The 25,832-nt window shown below is 50.3% G+C and overlaps 1 protein-coding gene across 1 annotated transcript in view; it reads right to left on the minus strand.

The window, feature by feature from the left end:
- The window catches only part of Ube2v1 (ubiquitin conjugating enzyme E2 V1), a 30,226-nt gene extending 6,925 nt beyond the window's left edge, over positions 1 to 23,301 (minus strand). The window contains exons 1-5 of the mRNA XM_031373283.1: positions 23,153 to 23,301; positions 15,187 to 15,269; positions 9,353 to 9,501; positions 971 to 1,096; positions 3 to 67 (exon numbers count right to left, since the gene is read on the minus strand). Coding sequence (XP_031229143.1) covers positions 3 to 67; positions 971 to 1,096; positions 9,353 to 9,397 — 236 coding nt within the window. The 5' untranslated portion in view covers positions 9,398 to 9,501; positions 15,187 to 15,269; positions 23,153 to 23,301. The remainder of the gene's footprint in view (positions 1 to 2; positions 68 to 970; positions 1,097 to 9,352; positions 9,502 to 15,186; positions 15,270 to 23,152) is intronic.
- Positions 23,302 to 25,832: the final 2,531 nt, after the last annotated feature.

Here is a 25,832-nt window from a genome sequence, read left to right on the forward strand (position 1 = left end):
GCAGGATGACTTTGATGCTGTGGGAGTTCTGCCACTTTGCCAGCACTGCTGTGGCTCTCGGATCCACCTGTGCAGAGGCAAAAGTGCACATTACTGTGGACTCAGCAGCAAAACCTTCCCGCCCTCCCAGGGCTGGTATGCCTAGCCCACACAGCCCATGAACCCACGGGCTGGGCCAAGCTGCCCTCCTGCAGACAGTCTGCCTCCCTTTCCTGGATCCGGGCATGAAGAAAAGGAGCAGAGCCAGGGGCTCAAAGGGAGACCAAACTTGGCCAAACTGGGTCCATCCTGACTAGGCAGCATATGGCGCCCATGCCCTATCCTTTCTGCAGTGTATACCCAGGGTGGGGCTGACAAAGACAGGAGGGGTAGCAAGAGCAGCCATAGCGCCCAGGTCTCTCAGGTTACCAATGGGTTGGTGGCTCCAACACAGTAACACACAGGACAAGTGGCAGGAGAGCTCATTTCTACTTCTCTGGCCCATCTTCTGAAGAATCCAAGAACAGTGCCTCCAAGCCTTTAGCAAGCAAGACCTAGACTGAGGATTTACGGCTGGGGCGTGGGCAGCCTGCGTGAAGCCCAAGCTCTAAAGAGGGCTACAGTTGGCAACACTGCTCCCTCCAAGGCCAGGCCTTTAAGGCCATGGACAATGCTAATGCAGGGGCTGAGACAGAGGACTGCATGGGTAGAGGCCGGCCTGGGTTACACAGTGAGTTCTAGGCCAGACAGGCTACAGCAAACAGTATTAAAGACATCACAGGGCAGTGGCTGAGACACAGAGGTAAAGATGTGGGAACGGTTCTGCCTCCGCCTCAGTTTCCCAACTCCATCTCATGGTGTCATGAACACCAAACACTCTTATCAAAGTGACCTTGCAGGGCTCCTGCAGTGACAAGACACAATGGAGACAGCCCTGCCCGATGCTGCAGAAGCACCCTGATAACCTGCAGGAGGGCAGGGTGGGACTTACCACTCCATTCGAACTGCTCACACCACTCATATTCACTCTTGTTACAAATCTTACAGATGGGGGTGCTTCTGGGTACTTAGGTCCACATTCTATTTTAAGGCTGTATATTCGGTTTTCATATATTGTCTGGAAAAAAGGAGTACAGAGATGAGTTACAAAGACCCAAGAGAGGTACAACCTCCAACAATTTGGAGACACTGTTGCCTCAGACCATTTGCCCTGGATGCCTCAGAGAAATAAGCAAAGGACAGACACAGGAGGAAACCAGGGTGGAAGTGTCAATGAGTCCGACCTGAGACACCACCAGCATCAAGTGAGTGAAGCAGGAGGCCATGTAGCTGAGGCACCAGACCATCAGGGACAGCATCAACTCTGAAATGTCAACTGTGCCTGGGCGTGGTGATACACCCGTAACCCCAAGAGTTCAAGACCATCCACAGGAACATAGTGACCTTGAGCCTTAGGAGTCTGGCTATGTATATCCCTATCTCAAATAAATGAAAATGCCAACTGTGGAGGGCTGTGGGGGTGGCTCAGTGGGTAAAGGGGCTTGTCATGCAAGCTCGTCAAGGTAGGAGAGAAAGACTACAAAGGTGTCTGCTGACCTCTGCCCACAGTTAACAAGCCAAACCACCCCATCGCTAAGAAACACAGGAAAGCCCAGGGTGCACACCAGCACCAGCACCAGTAATGTTCAGCAAGAAACTGTACCTGGCCCTGCCTCGTCATGCATGGAACATCCACCCCAACTGGAACCACCTCACAGCCCTGAAGTCCTGGCTCAAACAGCAAGGACCCCACTCTGTGACTGTGTCTAAAGACAACACTGCAGAGACCTCCCACATGGGGCCTGTGCCCCAAGGGGCCATCCTTCTCTATCAGGCAGACGGCAGTACCCTCACCTGCAGAAAAACTCCCCAACAAAACACTTGCTCCTGTGCAAACAGCGACACCTACTGGTCTCAAGGTCTTTTTTAAAACTCTGAACAGTCTATGCAAACCTTTCTCGTGCCAAGATAAGCCATCTCTCAAAGATGCCCTTCCCACACTCACACCCTGCTCCCCACCCCCTCGAGAGTGCCGTGCTGCCACCTACCATCTATCCAGTACGCTCAGAACTCCGGGGGTCTGGGTGGAGGAATGCTGCTCATAGCTTGTGGGTTCACATTTGCTGAGGTCTTCCCAAGCAGGATTAGCCCCCCAGCCCCCAGCACAGGGTGCATAAAGACCTACAACCCCCAGGAACACCCAGGCAAGGCAAGCCAAAGCTCAATGTTCCAGGTAAGAGTGTGAAAGTGAGCCCCTACCTCAAAACAAACAAACAAACAAGGAAGGCAGGAAGGGAGGGGTCTGGAGGGCAGCTGAGAGCACTGGCTGTTCTTGTGGAAGACCATGGTTCAGTTCCAGTGCCCACAAAGCAGCTCAAAGCCACCTTTAACCCCAATCCCAGGGGATGTGGCGCCCTCAGAAGACAGCAGGCACGCATATGGTATATAAACAACGCACGCAGGCAAAATGCCATATACATAAAAGACTGGCTCTACCACAGCAAGCCAGCGCTGGGGTGTGGCTTGAGGACAGAGTGTTGCTGAGTGTGCACAGGAGGCTAGGTTCCATCCCCATCAGAGCAGAATACTGCAAACCAACACACCTACATGCCTCATTCACATGCCTGCCCAGCACGTACAGGCTCCTATCTATCAGTGTAGCAGGTCTGATGGCACATGCTTGAGAACCCACTCCCCAGAAGGCCGCAGGTTCACAGTGAGATCTTGGCATGAGAATGGTTTGCATACCCTGAGCTGTGCACAGTGCCTCATGCCAGTCACCCATGCATGGGAGAAGGCAGGGTCGCTGCAGCCAGGATGGTTTGGAACTTTCTCTTCTGCATCAGCACTGAGTGCTGGATCCCACAGTACATCCCTTCTTCTGGTACACAAAACTATTTCATACAGCACTTTTTAAAAAGAGATTGATTGATTGATTTTATGTATATGAGTATACTGCAGCTGTCTTCAGACATACCAGAAGAGGGCGTCAGATCTCATTACAGATGACTGTGAGTCACCATGTGGTTGCTGGAAATTGAACTCAGGACCTCTGGAAGAGCAGTCAGTGCTCTTAACTGCTGGGCCATCTCTCCAGCCCCTATACAGTATTTTTGAGCAGTATGTTAAAAAAACAAAACAAGACAAACAAACCAAAAACAAAAACTAGAGGAAGAAGAACAAACCTCCAATCTGCAGTAAATCTTTAGTGGGGCTGCAGGGTCACATTGCACACCTTACATTTATAAAGCAGGCATAGTGGCTCACACGTTTAACCCTGGCATTCAGGAGGCAGAGGCAGGGAGATTGTCATGAACTACAGTGAGACCCCGTCTCAACAAAACAAAAAACCACAAACAAAACCTCACTCCCCAGCAGTGCAGCTCATCCCAGAGCAGAGCCTCTTGGGTGCTATTTAGATGCTCTGTCAAGGCCAGAGAGCTGACTCAGCAAGTGAAGCCTTGCCCTCCTCAGCTCAATCCCTAGGATCCACAGGGTGGGAAGGAGAACAGACGCTTCAGTGTTCTGACTTCCACAGGCACACACTGTGTATATGTATACATATATGAACAAATAAATGTGAGCACTTTACTTATGTGTGTCAGTTTGTTTGTGCACAAATGTCCACAGAGGCCAGAAGAGGCCCTGGAGCTGGAACTGCAGGCAGAAGTGGGCAGCATGGACGATGGGGACAGAGCTCTGGTGGTCTGGAGCAGCAAGCACTCTAACCGCTGAGCCGCCCCTTCAGCCTCTAAATAAAGAAACACACACACACACACACACACACAGAGGATCTCTGCACCTGGGAGGTAGAAGGTTGCAAATCTCACAGGACAGGACAGAGCCAATGACAGGGACACCACACTGCACACACTGCCAGTTTGAGATGACAGTCAGCCCCAGCCTTGGAAGGACTAAGTAAGATCTTGTCTTAAATTAAAAAAAATTATGTCAGAGCAAGGTGTGATGACACATGGCCACACCCCAACACTTGGGAAGCGGAAGCAGGAAGTTCAGAGTTCAAGACCAGCCTTTAGTACATGAGACCCCAAGTTTAAAACAAAACAAAACAAAATGTAGGTTTTTAGCTTCAGAGCCCATGCCTTATGAGCCAATCATAAAGAATAATAATCATATGAAGAACCTAGAAATAGTTGCTTTTATGAGTTTGTTTTCTACCTCAGAGAACTAAGTTAATTAAAACTATAGGGATGGCTGCTTAGATAAGTAACCCCAGCTTTGGGAAGTTGAGGCAGAACTGCTGTTCCAGGCCAATCTGAGCTGCAGGGAGACTCTAAAAAGGCTCGTAGAGCAAAATGACAATGAAAAAGAACAGGGGAGCTGGAGAGATGGCTCAGTGGTTTAGAGCACTGACTGCTCTTCCAGAGGTCCTGAGTTCAATTCCCAGCAACCACATGGTGACTCACAACCATCTGAAATGGGATCTGATGCCCTCTTCTGGTGTGTCTACTGAAGACAGTGACAGTACTCACATGAAAAAAGAGAGAGAGAGAGAGAGAGAGAGAAAGAGAGAGAGAGAGAAGAGAGAGAGAGAGAGAAAGGACAGGACAGAGCCAGTGACAGGGACACCACACTGCACACAATGCCAGCAAAGCCCAAGCTCTTCAAAATGCCCAACAGCTACCACCATCTACCATCTGGCAACACCGGTCCTGGTACATTTCCCAGAGTCGAAGACTGGTCCACAGACACTCCACCATCGCCAGCATCAGTCTTCAGTGTCAGTCCCAATGCCTACACCAATGAGTAAAGATAAACAGGCACACCCCAGTTGGAGCTCGGTCTGACAGTGCCAAGGGGCAAAGTACTGCAGGCACTACAGAGCTCTGTTGGGGAAACAGCAGCTTCATAGCAGCTCTACCAGAGGGAAGCTCAGGGTGGGTCAGGGAAGAAGTCCACCAACAGTTCTTTAGTGTAATGAAAACGACCCAATGGTAAGTGACAGACCCCGTGCTGGCCTTGTTAGCTGGATGGCACACACTCACTCATACGCTCACTCATTCACACTCACTCACTCGTGTGTGTACTCAACCCCGGTTGCCAGGCTTGGCACAAGTGCACTACCCACTGAGGTACCCAGTGTTGCAGATGGCTCTGGCCTATTCATAATGCTAATTCCCTTCTCCAGTGAGGGGCTGCAAACGAGGAATGAGTTAGCACTCAGGTGATTTCCTATAAACCTTCTTTTCACCTTAATTTGTAAAATAAGGGCTAGAGCCAGTGATTGGGTAGTGAAAGGGAAGGTGGAGCTGAAAGTTGTTAAAACGGAGGAGTGGGAGTGAGAGGAAGACAGAGGAGGTGGAAGGGAAGCAGAGCAGAAGCATGGAGCAGAAGAACCGCACGTTATAGGGTCTAAGAGATAGGGAAGATGGCAGTGTACGAGTAGATCTGGCCAATGTAGGCACACAGCTTGTATTCATATTAATTAAGTTGTGTTTTTATTGCTAGGGCATATTTGGGTTGGAGATTTACCACAATAAAATGGCACCCAACATATTGATCTGAACTCAACTAACCTGAGATGTAGGTTTACTGCCTTGGAGCTGTAGGGAACACAACTGCCTGTGAGGTAGGTTTTGGGCAGACAAAGTGAACTAATAGGGGCATCTACGCCTGAGAGAGCTTTCTGTGTTCACTTCTCTGTATTCTTCACGCCCCACCCTCATGTCTAGAACATCCAGACTGGATCTCCTGACTGCTAGTTTACGCTGAGGGTTGCCTGAGATCAGCACACAAGCACACACTGCCAGCTGCAACCCAAACCTGGACCGCAGACAGCCATGCGGGTCATTCTACATTCAGCCCTTCCTGTGCATAAAGAAATATGGAGATGAGGGTACAAAGGGCTCTGGACCAGGTAACTCATTGATATAATGAGAGATATATAACCCTTTGATACTTAAAGATGAGAAACACAATAAATATCTTTTTGGTTTTATGTGATACTATTTTGAATGGTTTGACAGGGATGGATTTAGAGGAAATAGACACCTTATCATTTGCTAGTATTGCAAATCCCAGCAACCACATGGTGGCTCACAACTATCTGTAACAAGATCTGACTCCCTATTCTGTAGTGTCTGAAGACAGCTACAGTGTACTTAGATATAATAAACAAGTCTTTAAAAAAAGAAAAGAGCCTGGGGTTGGAGAGATGGCTCAGTGGTTAAGAGCCCAGACTGCTCTTCCAAAGGTCCCGAGTTCAAATCCCAGCAACCACATGGTGGCTCACAACCATCCTCTTCTGGTGTGTCTGAAGGCAGCTACAGTGTAATTAGATACAGCCAGGGCTATACAGAGAAACCCTGTCTCGAAAAACCAAAAAAAAAGAGACAAGTAACACCAGAACTAAAGGTTCATAGTCTAGAGGGTAATTGATTAAAGCTAGCAAATCAAAGTAAGGCAGGTGCTGCAATATTAGAATTACAACACAAAGAGAAGCTAAGATTATGGAAGCAGGGCTTAGGATAGGTAGGAAAATTGAGGCCATACGCTGACTGATACAGCCATTAACTGATGGGGAAGAGATCTATTACAGCAGTGGAAAACCCAAATCAATATCCCCACAGTCTCACGGTCTGGCCAGGAAACCTGTCAGCTCCTAATAAAAATTTTAAATTAGAGAACGTTATCAAAGACTGTCCAAGCTATCCATAAACAAGATACAACAGAGACTGATATTTTAGCTCCAAGGAGCCACTGCTGGCCAAAACACCAACAGCGGCTGACTGACCAACCCATCGGGACTGATCAATGGTTTATGACAAAAGAAAAACTACAGGCATTAGAAGAGCTAGTTCAGGAGGAGCTGGAGGCTCAGCATACAGAGGAGTCTACCAGCTCTTGGAATTCTCCAGTATTTGTCATTAAAAAAAAAAATCTGGCAAATGGAGAATATTGACAGATATCAGAACGATTAATAAGATTATTCAGCCAACGGGTTTCTTGCAGCCTGGGATCCCATTGCCTTCCTTGTTGCCTAAGAAATGGCCTATCACAGTGACTGACCTGAAAGCTTGTTTTTTCACAATTCCTTTACATGAATGCAATAAGGAAAGGTTTGCTTTCTCAGTGCCTACCTTAAATAGAGGTCGCCCAATAAAAAGATATCATTGGAAAGTCCTGCCACAAGGAATGCTATACAGCCCTACCTTGTGTCAATATTTTGTACAACAGCCATTGGAGATAATTTGCAAACAATTTCCCAAGCCTATTATTTATCATTATATGGATGACATCCTATTGGCTGATCCAGATATAAGTATCGTGGAAAGAATGTTTGATGAAACAAAAAAAACCTTGCCTTCCTGGGGATTGCAAATCATCCCTGAAAAAACACAGAAAGGGGATTCTATTAATTATCTAGGGTATAAAATAAATTTGCAAAGGGTTAGGCCACAAAAGGTGCAAATCAAAAGAAACCAATTAAGGACCCTTAATGACTTTCAGAAGCTACTGGGAGATATCAAGCGGCCTAATATTGGCTTGGCCACTGCAGAGCTAAGCGTTTATTTCAGACCTTACAAGGTGATAAAGATTTAACTAGCCCCAGGAAACTACCAGCTGAGGCAGAGGAGGAGTTAGCTGTGGAGGAGTTAGCTGTGGTAGAAAGGAAACTGCAGGGTACACTTCTAGATCATATTGATCCAAAGACAGCCTGCATCTTAGTTATCTTACCTTCTACTCATTCCCTTATGGGAATTCTTATGCAGAGGGAAGATTATATCTTAGAATGGATATTGTTAGAACATAGAGTAAGAAATTAAAAACCTACCTTGAGAAAGTCTCTGAATTGATACTGAGAGGAAAAATGAGACTTCGACAATTAGACTGAATGGATCTGGCTGAAATTGTGGTACCTTTAACTAACGCAGAAATTGCCTCATTATGGGCACAAGATGAACATTGGCAAAGAGCATGCAGTGACTTCTTGGGAGAGATTAACAACAGAAACCCTAAAAGCAGGCAGCTACAGTTCACAAAAAGAACTAATTGGATTCTCCCTCATATAATAAAGGGAACTCCAATAATTGGAGCCCCTACATTTTACACTGATGCCAGTAAATCAGGAAAGGCAGGATATAAATCAGAAGATATAAGGAAGGTGGCTGAGAGTCCCTATAAGTCAGTTCAAAAATCTGAATTATATGCAATACTCATGGTGTTGTTAGATTTTCAAGAGTCTCTTAATATAGTGACTGGCTCTCAATATCTCTAAGGAGAACATCTCTCTCGAGGGTGGAGGCTCTGAAGAAGGATCTGCAGAGCCATCTCATGTATGTCCTGAGCACTCTAGAGACCCAGCACACTGCTGTCACAGGAGGAGGAAATGGGGAATGCATACTTTAACCTGCACCTGGCATCAGAGTTGCAGACATGACTTAGGAAGCAGGAGTCAAGTGCGAGGCCGCTCCATGATCCTGGAAGGTGACCTTTAAGTGTCTGAATGCTAATGAGCCAGAGGGAGGTGTCTGCTCTCCTAGTTCCACTGTGCCTTGCGGAAGTGTCACCTCAGGCACAGCACACTAGACAGGTCCAGCCACATTCAGGCTCATCTCCAGGAGTGTCCCCTCGAAGGGTCTTTCCTTCTTCCTGTATTCTCTCCTGTACCTAGTAATAAACTCCCTAGCACCTTAGTGCTGGCCAGTGAACACTCAACTTCTCAGGGGTGTGTCAGTAACCCGCAGGCAGGAGGAGCACAGGCTTGGCAAATAGACCCAGTTCTGTGACCCAGGTGACCACCCTGGGTCAGCTTCCCACCTGTGACCTGGAATGTGGTTACGCAGGAGGATGTGGCAACAACCTTGTGGGCACTGGATGAGAATTCTGGAGGGCTAACCATGTCCCCTCAAACACACAATGGCCAGGACCTCACAAAGCAAAGCTCTTGTGGGCCTGCTTGCCCCCTTTCTTTGGCCCTGGGTTTAAATACCTTTGGACCCAGCAGAGCTGATGGCAGGACTTGAACCTGTGCTGAGTGACAGGCAGGACACAAAGGCACAGCAAAGCTGAGAAGGTGGCTGCTGTCCAAGTGCTCACTTTGTCTTGACCTCAGCTGGGGGATGGCAAAGGCCTCCGTCTACAATGTCATGTAAACCCATCCTCCTGGCCACAGGGACCTGCTTACCAAAGAGGATTGCACGGCACCAGAAGGGCTCAAATGTATAAACTGAAATTGGTCAGAGATAAACAGACACTTGAGCAAACAGCACTGGAGAGTGTCTGCTGACAGGGCTACCACTGCTCGAAAGAAAGGCAGGCACAGTGACTTTAACACAATGACAGTTACAGCCCGAGCTTGGTTGGCGCTTACTCGTGGAGGCCCAATTATCATGCCTGTCCATCTTGTAAGTGTCATGTCCTCGTCGTCCTCCAGACCCCAGCTAACTGTGCCGTCGCCTACTCCTTTCTGGCCTTCTTCCAGCTCTTCCAACAGTCGGAAATTTCGAGGGACTTTTACTCCTAAAACAAATGGAAAGAAATTCAAGATTCTAGCAAATCCAGAGAGAGTTGTAAGGCTAGACAGCACTGTTCATCGCCAGCATGCACACAGCTGCCGATGGCTGCCTCACACACTGAGCTCCTGGGAGCCAGAGGGTGCTCACACCCCAGCCCTCCACACACCCCAGCCCAATGCCCAGTTAGCTGTTGCTCCCTTTAATCTGAGCACTGGCTGAGAGGAAAGGTAAGCGCAGCCTGGGACACAGCACTTCCTATCACACAATCGTGGTATGGCACATTTTGGAGGCTGCAGAGACTTGGGGATGCTGCTGGCTGGGATGGCCTTAGGGACACAAGCATTGTATCTCATGAAACGCTGTCCCCATAGGTCCCCAGAAGTGCCGAGAGGAGGCTTTTCTGTTCTGTAAGCCTCAGCCCCAAAGCCCAGCAAGCTGTCCGTGACAGCCACACACATATCCACACCTGGCACCTAAGCTCTGCCTAGGCCACTAAGCTCACCTATGCCACATGGCAGCTATGCCCAGGCACTGGGAAACAGGCAGGGAGCAACGCCCATATTTCTTGAGCCCCCTCCCCCCAAGAGTCGTGGGATAAACATAAGCACATGAACTGTGTAAGACAGGGGGGTAACAGGTCTCAGCTGAGGGGTGGCTCAAGGGACAGCAGGTCTCTAGGTCTGACATTTCTTAGTGCCAAGGAACAGTGTGCAGGAACTGGGAAACACAGGGCAGCAGAAAGGCCTCTGAGAGCAGAGGACCAGGAGAGACCAGTGAATTCTCAGAGTGACCCCAGTGCTGAGGGATGCTGAAAAGGACCAGTGGCTAGGTGGCAGGCGACGAGTGCATAGTACCAGGCAGTGGCCCCAACAGACAGGATTCCATCATGCGGTCTGTGTCTGTGAGAACAAGGGTTTGGTGTGAGCAGTGATGGAGTGCTTCATCCTCCAGTGCCACAGCTCCTGTTATGACTGACTTCCTGGGGGCTGCAGAGATGGCTCAGCAATTAAGAGCACCAGCTGCTCTTCCAGAGGACTTGGTCAGCTTCAATTGCCAGCATCCACATGGCAGCTCACAATGTCCGTAACTCCAGTTCCAGGGGATCCGGTGCCTTCACACAGGTATACATGCAGGCAAAACACCAATGCACATAAAATAAAAATAACTTTAAAAAGGAGTGGCTCGGGGGCTGGTGAGATGGTTCAGCAGTTAAGAGCACCAATTGCTGAAGGTCCTAAGTTCAAATCCCAGCAACCACATGGTGGCTCACAACCATCCATAATGAGATCTGATGCCCTCTTCTGGTGCGTCTGAAATCAGTACTTATTTATAATAATAAATAAATCTTAAAAAAAAAAAAAAGAAGGGAGTGGCTCCCTGGACTAGGAAGCAGTACAGGGCTGGGCAGTCTCACCCTCCCCTCTCCAACAACAACAACAACAACAACAACAACAACAACAACAACAGCAGCAGCAGCAGCAGCAGCAGCAGCAGCAGCAGCAACAGCAGCAGCTTCATTACTGCTGGTGTGCAGCTCAGTGGTAGAGCACATGCCTGGCAGATACCTACCCCAGCTTCTATTTCTAGCACCACAGAATTTATTTAGGACAAATAACATCATCCTAACCCCCATTTATGGTAATGGTAAAGCTCCTTTTTTAAAAATTGTATTTGAAGCTGGCAGTGATGGCACTTGCCTTTAATCCCAGCACTTGAGAGGCAAAGGTGGAGGATCTCTGAGGTTGAGGCCAGCTTGGTCTACAGAGTAAGTTCCAGGACAGCCAGGGCTAAAGGAAAAGAACTGTGTCCACATGCGTGTACATGCATGGCCTTGGGTACTCTTCCTCAGGAGCCGTCCACCTTAGTTTTTGAGGCAGGGTCTCTCAGTGGCTGGTACTCACTGATAGACTGAGAAGGCTGGGCAGTGAACCCCAGGAATCCTGTCCCCACCTCCAAATGCTGAGGTCACAGACATGCACCACCATGTCTGCCTGTTTAGCTCCCACTTGGGGGTTGAGGCTCAAAGCCCAGGCTTCAGTCTTACATGGTCTTACTTACCACCTGAGTCACCCCCAAGACAAACGCACAAGCAAAGAGGCATCTGACTGAAAATACTAAGGAATAGCAAATGTGGTCATTGGGGAAAAAAAAAAGAACAGCAAAAACATAGAGCATACTTGACTCACTGGCTCAGAGCCATTAGCACTTGCCACACCCAGGAGAGCCAGCTGCAGTGTTCGGCAGTGACGTGACGTCCTTCAGTACACACGACGTTTGGACGTCACAGGCAAAAGGCAAACAACACAATTACTTCGCTCAGAGTTAAATAAAAAATGAAGGGAGGGCAGGGCAGTGGTGGCACACACCTTTAATCCCAGCATTTGGGAGGCAGAGGCAGGCGGATTTCTGAGTTCGAGGCCAGCCTGGCCTACAGAGTGAGTTCCAGGACAGCCAGTGCTACACAGAGAAACCCTGCCTCGAAAACAAACAAACAAACAAAAACAAAGGGGGGGGGACTGGGAGAGGTAAGAGCACCCGCTCTGCAAGCATGAAGGCCTGAGTTCAAATCCCACACAACCATGTAGAAAACTGGGATAGGAGCACGTGCCTATGTGTCCACGAGCCAGCACTCATGGAGCTGCTGGTTAAATGGGACTGTGTCTCAAGGCAGCAAGGAGAAGCCATCCTATGCCCTGGCTCCAGTTATCCTGCACCCTATTAGAGACAGTCTCAAGATGTTGGCCCAGGATGACCTCAAACTCCGAGAGATCCACTTGCCTGTTTGCCAAGTGCTGGGAATGAGCCAGGAGGTGGTGACTCCTTTAATCCCAGCACCCAGGAGGCAGAGGCAGGGGGATCTCTGAGAATCAAGGCTGGTGATTTCCTCCAGCCTCTGCACTTCCTGTTCTCTGAAAGACTTCCTTCAGCCCTAAGACAGACTCCTTCATCTTTCTGGGGACTCATTTCTATGACACTTGACCTCAGGAATCCGCCATTTTCTGCGGTCAGGCTGGGACAGTGAGCTAGGTCAGTATGGAGAGGCGCCTTCCACCAAAGCTGGCAGCATGAGCTCTCTCCCTGGAAGTGTGTGGTGAAGGAGGGAAGTGACTTGCACACATTTTCCTCTGACCTCTACACGATGGCACGCACGTCCACACACGTTTCACATGCACATCAACAGCCCTTAATAATTTCCCCCCAGACTGGGTTCACAGTAGGCGGTGCTGGGTGTCAGAGGGAGAGGGAGAGGAGAGAGGGGGCAGGTAAGGGAGGGGGAGGACTGGAAATTGAAGCCAGGGCATGTGCCCACTGAGCTGGGCCCCAGTCTGTTTACAGTAGCTGTGCTATGAGCTGAGGACTTTCCCTCATCCTGGTACAGAAGAGGTCACAATACTCTTGGCTTCTACAGAAGGAGTGAGCCTGGAAAGCTGTGGTGATGCATGGCACATGGCCACCGTGGTGCAGCACCTCCCTCAGTACAACGTAGAGCGAAGCAAGCCTCTCCTGACACACACCTTCCCTCTCCAGCTCAGCAGACACAGCCCTACAGGCTGTCCCCTCAAGAGTCTCAACTACGGCTCTACTTGACACCCCCCCCCCGTCATTCATGGCAGGACATGTTGCACCCCAGTTCCTGGCCAGATGTCACAGTCAGTTCCATGCTCCTGCCTCCAAACTCAATCTGGCCTTTGAGCCCAGTCCTTCAGCTCTCGACCCCACTGTTCAAGTGCTTCCATGTGAGCCACAGCTCACCTAAGCTGACTTCAATGTTCATGACAACGTCCTTCCTCCCAGACACCAGCCAACAGGCCTCAGGCACCCAGAACACTTCCAACAGAACCTGTTGCACTCCTCCCCAAATGACACAGTCACTCCTAATCTTGCGATGTGGCACCAACCCGTACTTCTCCTGGCTCCATCTCGGTCCTTCCATAATCTCTCCTTGTATCTCTGTGCGGTTTTCTTGCCCCACTCACCATCTCACTGGTGACTTCTGGGGACCCTGCCACCTCTGTGTCTCCTACCTGACTCCCCCTGCCTGTTTTCCAAGGACCAGCCTTCATATGTGATCAGGACACCATCATCTCCCTGTAGGGCACCATGAGCCTCTCAGTACTGCCAGGTCTTGCTCCACTGAGCCTTCATCACAACTGGCCAGCACCATGGCAGGTGTCCTTCAGGCTTCTGGGGGAGGTTTGTCAGCCTTTGTGCTCTCTGTGGCCTCCCAGGGCACAAACAACTGGCAAGTTCAAGCGTCTTCCCAACCTGTACTCCTTCTCTTGTCTCTTGCTCAGCTCCAGCAAGCTGGCCAGGCCTTTTGAACACACGTGTTACACGTGTGTCTCGCCTCGCATCTGCAAGGCTCCATGAGTGCGCAGGCCCATCTGCCTTGCTCACTGCCTTCTCCAGCAGGTACCTGATGTGTGCTGAGAAACCCATCTCATAAGATTCTGACAGATTTCTGAAAACATACCCAGGAAATACTTAGAGTCACTAAAAGGGAGCCTTATTATTATGTTATTGGTGTGTGTGTGTGTGAAGACTGAGTCACATAATCCAGGCTGGCTGTGAGCTAGATATATAACAAGGGATGCCCTCAGTTCACCAACCTCTACTCCAAAGTCCTAACATTATAGGTGTGCCCACCTAGGTTGGTTTGAGAATCTTATCAAAATGCTTAGTGAGGATTTTAAATTTTAAGCAGAATTCCATATGGCATATAAACAAAATGAGCAAGATTTGTCAGTCCTCTGCGGCAGCGGCCAGGAGGGCCCTGCAGCCACGTACCTTGACCTGGCAGCCCTGCCCACAGAGCAGTACTTTCTTTCTCTTTCTGTTTCCTGCCTCTTTTCTACTCTCTCACTCCTCTCAGACAGAGCTAACTCAATTCAGCTTGCCCTCAGCACACACAGACTAGCTGTCTGGCACACCACGGTGGCGTCCTGGATGAACAGCAGATCTTCTGGTCATACTTTGAACCCTCTGGTGATTAGGACCAAACACTGGACACCATCAGATAACAACTGAGGTTATCTGAGTGTTAAGATGGTTTTGTGCGTGGAGGTCAGAGGACAACCTTGTAAGCACAATTCCACTTCCCCAGGTTTACAGAGCAGATGCCTGCATCGGGAACCACCTCCCTGGCCCAAGTTCAGGGTTTTGTCTTTCAGTTACATTTCTTATTTTGTGTGCACCACGAGCACTTGAGGTCAGAAGACAACAGCCAGGAGTTGGTTTTCTTCTACCATGTAGATTGTGAGGACTGGATTCAGGTCATCAGGCTCTGGGGCAGATCCTCCATCCACTCAGTCATCTGAGGTGTGGGTTTTTTTTTGTGTTTTGGATGTAAAATTCGGCAGCCTTTAGAGTGACTAAGTTTTTTTTTTTTTTTTAAAAGATTTATTTTATACATTTTATGTGTATGAGTACACTGTAGCTGTACAGATGGCCGTGAGCCATCATGTGTGTGGCTGCTGGGAATTGAACTCAGGACCTCTGCCAGCCCCGGTCACTCCGGCGTAATTTGCTGCAGCTATCTTCAGACGCACCAGAAGAGGGCGTCCGATCTCATTATGGGTGGTTGTGAGCCACCATGTGGTTGCTGGGATCCGAACTCAGGACCTTCGGAAGAGCAGTCAGTGCTCTTACCTGCTGAGCCATCTCGCCAGCCCGACTAAGTTTTACTTACTTTGTGTACATGGGTTTGGATGTGTTGGTGCCACAGCAGGTCTTTGGCACTCAGAGGAGTCCGCTCTCTCCACTACCTGGGTCCTGGGATTGAACTCAGGCTGTTAGTTCTGGCAGGAGAGCCCTTCCCCAGCAAACCATTCCCAGTCCCCAGCCTTATTTTAACTTTTGAGACAGTATCTGGAAGTTGCTATATAGATCACGCTGGCTTTGAACTCCAATCTATCTGCTCTGGCCATCCTAATGCTGGGACTAAAGGTATATGCCAGCACACCTGGCTCAGCTTTTTAGCATTTATTTTTAGTTTTTAAAGACAGGGTTTCTCTATGCAGCCCTGGTTGTCCTAGAACGCACTCTGTAGAACAGGCTGGTCCCAAACTCACAAGATCCACCTGCCTGTGCTTCCCGAGGGCTGGGATTAAAGGTATACGCTGCCACAGATGGCTAACAGCTCTTCCCCATTCCAAAAAAAAAAAAAAAAAAAAAAAAAGTAGGAATCTTAGGGAAACTTAATGTTTTTTAGGGTGACCACACTGGGGATTGTCCAGGGCATGACACATACCAGGCAAAAACCCTACCACTGAATCTCTTTGAGACAGTATCTCACAGGATGGCCTTGAACTGCCTCTCTACTTGAGTGATCGAGCCTTCAATTTCTGACCTTCCTGTCTTTGCCTCTCCAGCAGCTGAGCTGTCTGTGGGCCAGATCCACTTGCTTCTGTTCTATAATCTAGGGCGAACTGGTTCCTCACCAAACCTCACAAGAGAAAAGACTCTTCTGTGCTGGGCCAGAGCCCAGAGCCTCTGCAAGCAAGCACTGCACCCAGAGAGGACAGGACCCACCTCTAGAAAGGGCTCCTGAGTAAAACTCACCAATGTGTTCCACTGGTGTCCCACACTTTAGAAACTGCAAGGAAGCCGCCACTGGAACAGTCACAAAGCACTGAAATCCTTCTGCCCTAAGGCACCTCAGAGCTACTGAACCCCAGGGCATGAATTCAAACAGGAGAAGGAGCTCAAAATTAGAGGCACAGATGGCAGCAAGAAGTGAAATCCAGGGTGGCCAAGCCTGACTCTCCGAGTTCTACCCTGTACCCTGGGAACTCCCGCATCAGGAGAGAGCCAACACATACAAGTTCTAACCCCCAGCCTTATGATGTGGCACATGCAATCTCTCTCCCTCTCTCTCCCTCTCTCTCTCTCTCTCTCTCTCTCACTCACACACACACACACACACACACACACACACACACACACACACAGAGTAAATGTAGCAAAAAATAAAACAGAAAACAATAGAAATGCAGGTGTCAGTGTGATGACTTAGAGGGTCACAGCACCTGTCACCAAGTCTGATGACCCAAGCTCCATCTCTGGTACAATACAGTGGGAAAGAACCAACACCCAGCCCACTAAGGTGCCCTCTGACCCCCACAAGCTGAATCACATGCCAACCTAAAAAAGAAAAGAAAGCAACATGCAGGTTGACAGCTTCACATGGCATCCCAGGGAAACATTCAACACAGTGCTGTGAAATACAGAACCACATTAAACCTGTGGGGAAATGACTTGGGGTATGCACACACCTGCAACCTCAGCCCTCAGGAGGCTGCTGAGATTGAGACTAGCCAAGGGCACACACAGCATGACTCTAAACAAAATGTTAGACAGGCGGAAGGGGGAGCTGGCTCACTGGGTGACGTGCTTGCTGAGTAAGCACGGGGACATGAATTCAGAGCTTAGCACCATCAAAAGTCAGATGAAACTGTGTGCCTGTAATCCTAGCAATTGGCAGGTAGAGGCAGGAGGACCAGGAGTTTTCTGCCATCCTCTCCTTCACAAGTCAAGTTAGAGGTCAGTCTAAGCTCGTGAGAAACAACCTCAAACACAACCTCAAACACAACCGACCCAGCAAGCCATGCAGATCTGAATGCAGGCCAGCCAAGGCACACAGACCCTGTCTCAAACACAAACAAAATCCTTGCAGCGGCACCTGATAGGCAGAGGCAGGTGAGTCTGAGTTGGAGGTCAGCTAGAACTGCACAGTAAGACCCTGACTAAAAATGGGAGCTCCATTATGTATCCACAACACTTAAGAGGCTGAGGCAGGGGACTGGAGAGATGGCTCAACGGTTAAGAGCACCAACTGCTCTTCCAGAGGTCCTGAGTTCAATTCCCAGCAACCACATGATGGCTCACAACCATCTGTAATGGGATCTGCTGCCCTCTTCTGGTGTGTCTGAAGACAGCAACAGTGTATTCATATACATAAGATAAATAAGTAAGTCTTTTGTTTTTGTTTTTTTAAGACAGGGTTTCTCTGTGTAGCCCTGGATGTCCTGAGTTCGAGGTGGATTTCTAAGTTCGAGGGAGCCAGGGCTACATAGAGAAACCCTGTCTCAAAAAAAAAAAAAAAAAAAAAAAAAAAAAAAAAAAAAAAAAAAAAAGACAAACAAAAAAGCAAAACAAAACAAAACAAACAAACAATAAAAAGGGAGTCTGAGGCAGGAGGATTGCCACAAGTTCCAGGCCAACCTAAACTAAAGAATATGACTTTGTCTCAAAAATAATAAACAGCAAGGTCTACAGAGTGAGTTCCAGCAGCCAAGGCTACATTAAAAAACAAACAAACAAACAAACAAAAAAACTTGTCTCAAAAACCCAAACACCAAGATAAATGGACAAATAAAATTAAACTACAAACATCTTTGGGGAACTGGGGATTAAAAGCAGGGCTCTGGCAAACTGTGAGGGCGTGGCAGAGGGGTCTGGACCCAATTTCTGATGGCAGACTTCTGGATCCTGAGAGACCAGCTGCTGTTCAAGGGAGCCCAGCAGCCTGCACTGAGGGCGGAGAGAAGCCCCAACTTCAGAAGGTGACAAGCCCTGAAAGGTGCCCTGGGAAGCAGCACTACAGAAATGGATAGAGGGCAAATGACTTAAGTTCTCATTTCTTGCCAGCCTGAGACACTGTCCTCTGGGAACTCACCAATGAAAAGCTCTGAGGGCAGCCCAGCAATGTGATAGGCCTCTGACTATCACAGGCAGAAATTAGCCGCTCTAGAAGATTCCATGGCAACCTGTTAATCTTTTTTTTTAAAGATTTATTTTCTGTATATAAATGTTTTGCCTGCTTGTATGTAAGTGTACCATGTGTGCCTGGTGCCCTAAGAAGCCAGAAGAGGAAGTTGGATCTCCTGGAGCTGGAGTTATGGGCAGTTGTGGGTGCTGAGAACCCAACTTAGGTCCTCTCCAAGAGCAGCCAGTGCTCTTAACCACTGAGCCATTTCTCCATTCCCCATTCACCTGTCAATCTTTACAGCTCAATGTGACAGAGCTCAGTGACCAAAAGTGACCTGGAAGTCCAGCCCAGGAAGGAGGTACTGAGCCCCATTCCTTCCTTCTGGGACAGTTCCACTTTGAGTCCCACACCTCTGCATTACTCTGTCAGACACTGTCTCCTCTGCACGCCTAAGTCACACATCTGGTCAGAGAACTCATCAGCACCACCCAAGCCCTGCCCAAGAGGTATCTATCTGCCTCAACAAGTTGAGGAAGGGAGAGCATGTGCTCAGACCAGCACCAGCCCACCGAGTGCAAGGTCAGGCCTTGGAGCCAGGCTTGTGGTACACATCTGTACCCCAGGCTAGGCTACATAGTGACATTCTCTCACACAGATGAGGACAAGGACCCACTTACTCTCTGTGTGACACACAGGTGTCCCAGCTCAGCAGGTGTCAACTACTCAGAGGAAGGGCACAGGACAACTTCCTCAAATCCAGAACTCATGGTGATATACAGACCCAACACTCTCAAGGCTGAGGCAGGCCCGAGTTTGAGGATGGCCTGGTCTATGCAGTGAGTTCCAGGACAGCCAGGGTTACAGAGAGACCCTTTGGGGGTGTGGTGGGGATCACCTAATCCAGCACACCACTCTAGGTATTGTTGAGGCCTTTCAGGGTTAGGCCGAGGACTCCCAGCTTGTATTCATTCTGCTGTCATCAAACACTGGTAGTTTCAACACAGGACAGAGTAAACAAGGGAGGGAGGAAGGGAAGGCTGAGGCGATTTTGTTATTCTTTTGATGCTGGGAACCAAACCAAGGGCCAGCTTGGCAACGATGCTCCACGAGCTATATGAAAACTCACTTAGCAATTCTAAGGATCCAGCTTTGTATTTATTCGTATGTATGTGTCTGTGTGTATGATATGTGAGTGTGAGCCATGTATCTGTGTGTATGACATGTGAGGGTGAGCACCTGTGGAGGTCATGAGAAGCACCTGACCCCCTGAAGCTGGAATTAGAGATGGAGACAGCTGTGAGCAGCCAGGTGTGGATGCTGGGAACAAAGCTCTGGTCCTCTGGAAGAGCAAGTGCTCTTAGCCAGCGAACCACCTTGTCCAGCCCCTCACTTGACAATTGTTTGATTTTTCAAGACAGGGTTCCCTCTGAAGTCCTGGCTGTCCTGGAACTCTATGTAGACCAGGCTGATCTCTCATTCAGAGATCTGCCTGCCTCTGCCTCCCAAGTGCTGGGATGAAAGGTACGTGCCACCACTGCCCAGCCGCAATTCTGATACAGGAGTAGGTAGCAGCACATACCTATGATCCCAGCACTTGGGAGATGGAGGCAGTAGGATCAGAGGCATGTCAAAAGTCACCCTCAATTCGACACTGTGTTCAAGAGCAGTCAGGGCTACATAATACCCTGTCTTAAAACAACAGAAAATAACATGAAAAAGAAAGAAATCCTACTTGCACTGGCTCACCAAGCAGGCCCCACTGTGGGGCCTGGTTTCTGTTTGTCAGGCTGAGCACATTCAGAAGCAGATATCCAGAAAGCAGGCCATGAAGGACCCAAGATGGCTCACAGTGAGACCTGTGGGAACCGGTGCCTACCACAGGCCTTGGTTCTCGTCTCCCATCCCCAGCTGTCTGGGGAACACCCTTGAGTGGAAGGAAAGACCCAATCTCTACCACCCAGATGGTGACATTTCTAGAAGCTGAATGAATGCATGAGGCCACACCCGAGTGTATATATTTACAGTGGCACCCTGCCAGGGCTTGTCACTCTGGCACTTGGTATCTGGTTAACTGTCAGCTCAGGGCAGCACAGCACTGTGGCTGCTGGATGAGAGGAAGGACCCGGCAGCCAAGGGCCACTGTCTGACATCCTGCAGTCCTGGACGCACAGGAGAGACGTCCCTTCAATGTAGACATCTTGAGTGGCTGTAGTAGGCTCATCTTAGGTCCTCTCTGAGACCTGCGCCAAGCCTACAACAGCGAACAAGGTGGGAAGGTGCCAGCTGCAGCGACCATGCCACCTGAGCTCGGCCTTCATGGGGACTCCAAGGCTACATAGTGGTTTCCTGGCAACCAGGGCACAGATTAATGACCAGGCTCAGACTAAAGGCGGTCCGAGGCCTGAGCACACCTGAAGATGTAGAGGGGAGCAGAGGCTAAGCACCAAGTTTAACTAAGGTCCTGTTTCCACTCTTAATACTGCAGCCTCTTGATGCCTTGGGACTCAAGTCAGAGCTCATCATCTCTTCAAGGCATTCATGCATTCATTCATTCATTCATCAACCAAACACTGAATGCCTGCTCAGACCAGGCATATGTTCCATGGCTCCCCCTTGCACTCAGTAAAACCTGAAGTCTTCTTTCTCCATCTCATTATTGAGGCCTTTTTGTTAGGGGGTCACACCTGTGGGGGACAGCGGGCAAACTGTGGAAGCCGGTTTGTTCCTCGAACCATGGAGGTCCTGGAGATCAAACTCAGGGCCCCAAGGATCGCCAAGGGCCTTTTGCCTGCTTGGCCACCTTGATGCCATATGGCCTTTAATCTCATCTTTCAACACAAGTGTCCCCAACACAGGGCCACTGTACCGACGGTCCTTTCCCAGCACGGCCATCAACACAGGCCACAGGACTCGCTCTTCCCACCACTGGTCTCAGTTCCCCGAGAGAAGCCTGACCCCTCCTCACCAGACTCGCTCTTCACAGTACACAATTTTCTTCAGAGCACTTCCTGCTTTTTGGAGCCTCTTTATTTCCATCCTGAATGGCCTTCTGTCCGGCTTGAATAAAACCTAAGGATAGTACTCTGTCTACCTTGTCTGCTATCCATAACAGGACACAAGAGGCCCCAGTAACCCTCTGTGGAATAGAGAGACGTTGAGGAAAGTCTGTTTCCGGGTACCGTACCCCGAAGTCTTTCCTATGCTATCTAAACCGTGCTAAGTGCACTTGTTTCTTTTTGTGGTGCCAGGGATGGAACCCAGGGCCTCCAACTTGCTAGATGAACACTCTCGCCCGAGCCGCACCCCAGCCCAGGCTCTTTTGGATTCTGCTGAACTGTTGTTTTTATCTGTACTCCTGAGACATGGGCAGGGCCTCAGAAATTAGAAGTGGCTGTCAAACTGGATCCTGAGATATTCTATAGTAACGACGAGCAGAGCTGAGTGGCAATGCCACCCCAGTACTGGCTGCCTGGCACTGCTCTGCAAGATGCCCTGCATCCCACCCCAGTACAGCCTGACTCATACTTGCTCTTCCCGAGTGCCCACGGCCATGTGCTTATTGGTGAATGGACTGATTTGGCCCTGCACACTCTTCTCCAGGACACACCAAGCACTGTGTAGTGGGTCACTGCAGGCCGCGCCTGTCTGCTTCCCACATCTCCTCCTGTGGCCTCACGGCTCTGAAACACCAGTGCCCAAGCTGGTGGCCTATCCTCACCCCTTGCCCGCCTCCATCGACAGACTCGTAAGGGTTTCCACACCAGAAGGGAGCACCCAGTCTCTCCTGAATCCTTCACTGGAAAAGCAGACTCTCTGCCTTCCCAGATCCCGGGAGATCCCCTTCACCAAACCCACCCCGCCTTCTCTAGCCTGCCAGAGTCCATACCCCATAATCAAGGGCAAGCTGCCGGTCCTGAGGCAGCAGACCCTTCAGGTTTCCCATCTGGCCTTCTCTTAGCCCACCAGAGACCAGCAGAGCTTCTCCCCTAAAAGCATCCCCTTTTCCCTCTTGCTATCCCTCCCATTTGATCCAAGGGTTCTCATTTCACTGTTCCTCTCCTATCCATCCAGATAATGGGGAGTTTCAGAGTTGAACCCACATATTTTCCCCAATTAGCCGAAGGGGTGACAGGCACTTCCTCCAACCGCTCCGTGCAGGAAGAGGTTTTTCTTCTCTAAAAGAAGCTTCTGAGGGACTGCACCCCATCCCATTCTCCCTACTGCAGGAGCCTTCCCAACGGCGACACGCCCCAACAGACCCCCCTCCACACACACACACACACACATACACACACACATACACACACACGCACGCACGCACGCACCAGGGCTTCCGAAGCACCTGCTCGTGCCCATCCAACGCGGCGCTCGGCTCCCGGCGCGCCTTCTGAAATCTATCCCTAGTCTCCGCAACCCAGGCCTGCTCCCACCGCAGAACACCCTGGCTCAGCCCGTGCAAGTGCCCCGATATCCCGGGGGAAGCGACCACCATGAGGCTCTCCCTTTCGCAACCCCGACCCTAAATTGACGCGGGGGCCCGGCGGCCTCGCCTGCGGCCCGCGAGGCTCCGTCTCCTCCTGTGCTCCCTAGGGTTGCGTCCGCGTCCCCACGCCAGGCATCCCCGGCTCCCAGTCGCTCGGGCCAGCTCCCAGCGGGACCTTGCCCCGGCATTCCCGAGCACACTCGGCCCCTCTGCCGGCCTCTCCCCCACCCCCCGCCCCCCGGAGGCGCCCGAGCCTCCGGCTTGGCCGCACCGCCCACGGCCCGGCTGCCCCCGCCCGGGCTTCCGGCCGCCGCCTGATTGTCCCAGGCCGGGCCGCGCAGCCAAACGCGGCCGCAGGGACGGCGCGGAGCCCCGGCCCTGCTACCATGGCCTCCGCTAGACCCAGACCAAGCCCAAGCAGCCCGCGCCCCGTCCGCCAGCACGCCCGGCGCCCCCGCTCACCCGAGCCTGTGGTGGCTGCCATCTTGCGTCGCTGTCGCTCGAAGGCCGGCCCCTTCTTCACCCCCCTTGAGTTTCTCTCCGGGCGCTGGTGCGCAAGCGCAGGTGTCGGCGCAGCCGCAGACGGTGCCGCTGACGCCCGCTCGGGGTCGCAGGAGCCGGGCGGGAAGGGCTTCGCCCGAGTCTTCAAGAGCGAGAATGAGGGCGGGGCAGCCTGCCGGCCCCGCCCACCCCGGGCGCTGGGAGCCGCGCAGGTGCTCTGCGCCTGGACCCCGGGGAGACCCGGCTCTTCCGGGAGAATAGAAGGGGGAAGGGCTGCAGAACCCCGCGCCTGTTCCCAAGCCGTATCCCGTCCCCCTGCGTCCTCACCACGTAGCGAAAATGAAACCAAGAGAGATGAAGTTCATTCAACTCAACGAAGTAGCTGAGTCAGAATTTGAACCCAAGCCAGATGATCTTTATTTTGGGGTGTCTGAATTAAAATACACCGAAAGGCCTGAATGCGTCAAGCTGTGGGCCACTACAATCTTGTTTCTGCCATTGCTGCTGCTCTGGGGCCTGAGGCATGTAGGGACAAGGTGCAGCTAAGAGGTTGAGAACCTACCTTCCCTGAGACATGCATTCTTTTTGTTTTTGTTTAGGGGTTTTGTTTGAGACACGCTCTCAGCCCAGCTGTCCAAGAGCCCACTATCCAAAAGATGACCTTGACCGTCTGATTCTTCTGCTTCCACCTCTTGCTGGGGTGGCAGGCTTGTGTTTTAGAGTTCTTGGAGGTGGAACCCAGGGCCTTGTGTCTGCTGTGCAAGGAGACACATCCCTAGCCCTGCATCTTTTTTTCACTCTTATATTTAAACATTCCTTCGTCTAGAGATGGCAACATCGCCACGAAGTGAGATTCTCTTCTCAACTGCTTGCATTCTAGTTGGACAGAGAACAAGTAAACGAATATAAATAGATAAGTAAACAAACATTTTACCTAAGGTAAGCTAGGGGATAAACCTATGAATGGGCACCAGGAAGAATCAGAAAAGGCCTCCTGCAAAGGTCTGGAGACACCTGTCTGCATTCAGAGTAAACCCATCACAAAGCCACCTGTACTGGCTGGTTTTGTGTGTCAACTTGACCCAGGTTGGAGTTATCACAGAGAAGGGAGCTTCAGTTGGGGAAGTGCCTCCATGAGATCCAGCTGTGGGACATTTTCTCAATTAGTGATCAAGGCGGGGGAGGGTTGGGCCCCTTGTGGGTGGTGCCATCCCTGGGCTGGAAGTCTTAGGTTCTGTAAGAGAGCAGGCTGAGCAAGCCAGGAGAAGCAAGCCAGCAAGGAACATCTCTCCATGGCCTCTGCATCAGCTCCTGCTTCCTGACCTGCTTGAGTTCCAGTCCTGACTTCCTCTGGTGATCAACAGCAAGATGGAAGTAAGCTCAATAAACCCTTTCCTCCCCAACTTGCTTCTTGGTCATGATGTTGTGCAGGAATAGAAACCCTGACTAATACACCACCTTTGATGTGAAGCCCTTACAGGGATGTGGAAATCAAGGATGAAGAAGTATCCAGATGGGCTGCAGGTCATACTGCTAAGAGAGACAGCAGAGGAGCAAGGAAGCTGGAGACCCTCACCTGGAACATTCGATTTGTGTTTGGTGTTTTCTGGGGAGCTCCACTACATTCCCTCTTGAGGAAGTATGTGGTAAGCCCAGAACTACCATCCAGGGCAGAAGATGCACAGTATAGCCCAGGAGTCTCTTCCACAGAACAGACGGAAACAGTTTCTATATAAATTGGTAGGGTGACTGAACGGTGCACTAAGGCTCTGCTCCCAGGGCTGGGTCTATGCTGGGGCCCGTGATGTGTCTGTGGCCTTGTATTTATGAAGGCTTTCCCTGTGTCCCAATATTGTACCTGCTTGCCGAAGTGTGTTTCCAGGTTTGGGTCCACAATACTACGACAGCCTCGTTCTAGCCTTGATCTTATGACACATACAGGGCCTCTCTAGTGTGGCTCTGGCTCTTCTCAAGGCCGCTGGTACCTCACACGGTCTCCCTCTCTTCGGTCTCTCCTATTGTAACCGTCTCTGGAGGCTCTTGAGATGCCAAGATTTCCAGCCACTTGCCATGCGCTTGCCTTGCTTAACATGACACAAACCGTCCTTTGGACACACAGACGACATTTGCCCCGGACTTCAGGCCACTGAAAAGCACTGGGACCTGGAGCAAGCATTTGTCCCTTGAGGCTGACTCACTTCAGAAGTGAGAGTCTCTAGATTTGAGTCTTCATTGTTTATCTTTTTGGATGGCTTCTGCTGAACGATAAAGATAGCTGGACATGGTGCACCCCTGTAATCCCAGCAGTAGGGAGGCTGAGGCAGGAGGATGGGGAGTTGGGGCCTACCTAGAATACATGGTTGAGACCCTGTCTCAACAAAGTACACCCCAGAGGTTTGAAGCACCTAGCATCTGGTTCTCCATTCTGAAAAGGGATAGTCTCACCCTGTGCTTTGATGAATCACCTTGACAATGAGAGGATGAAGGCACACCAGGAAATCTGGCACTTGCTAAGCCACGAAAGCACTGCTAAGAACAGTCCCATTTTAAAGATGAGGCAAAGGAGGCTGGTGGCTGGAGAGATGGCTCAGCAATTTCGAGCATTTATTGCTCTTGCTGAGAACCCAGGTTCAATTCCCAG

This window comes from Mastomys coucha, unplaced genomic scaffold (assembly GCF_008632895.1).
Source record: "Mastomys coucha isolate ucsf_1 unplaced genomic scaffold, UCSF_Mcou_1 pScaffold15, whole genome shotgun sequence".
NCBI classification, from domain to species: Eukaryota; Metazoa; Chordata; class Mammalia; order Rodentia; family Muridae; genus Mastomys; species Mastomys coucha.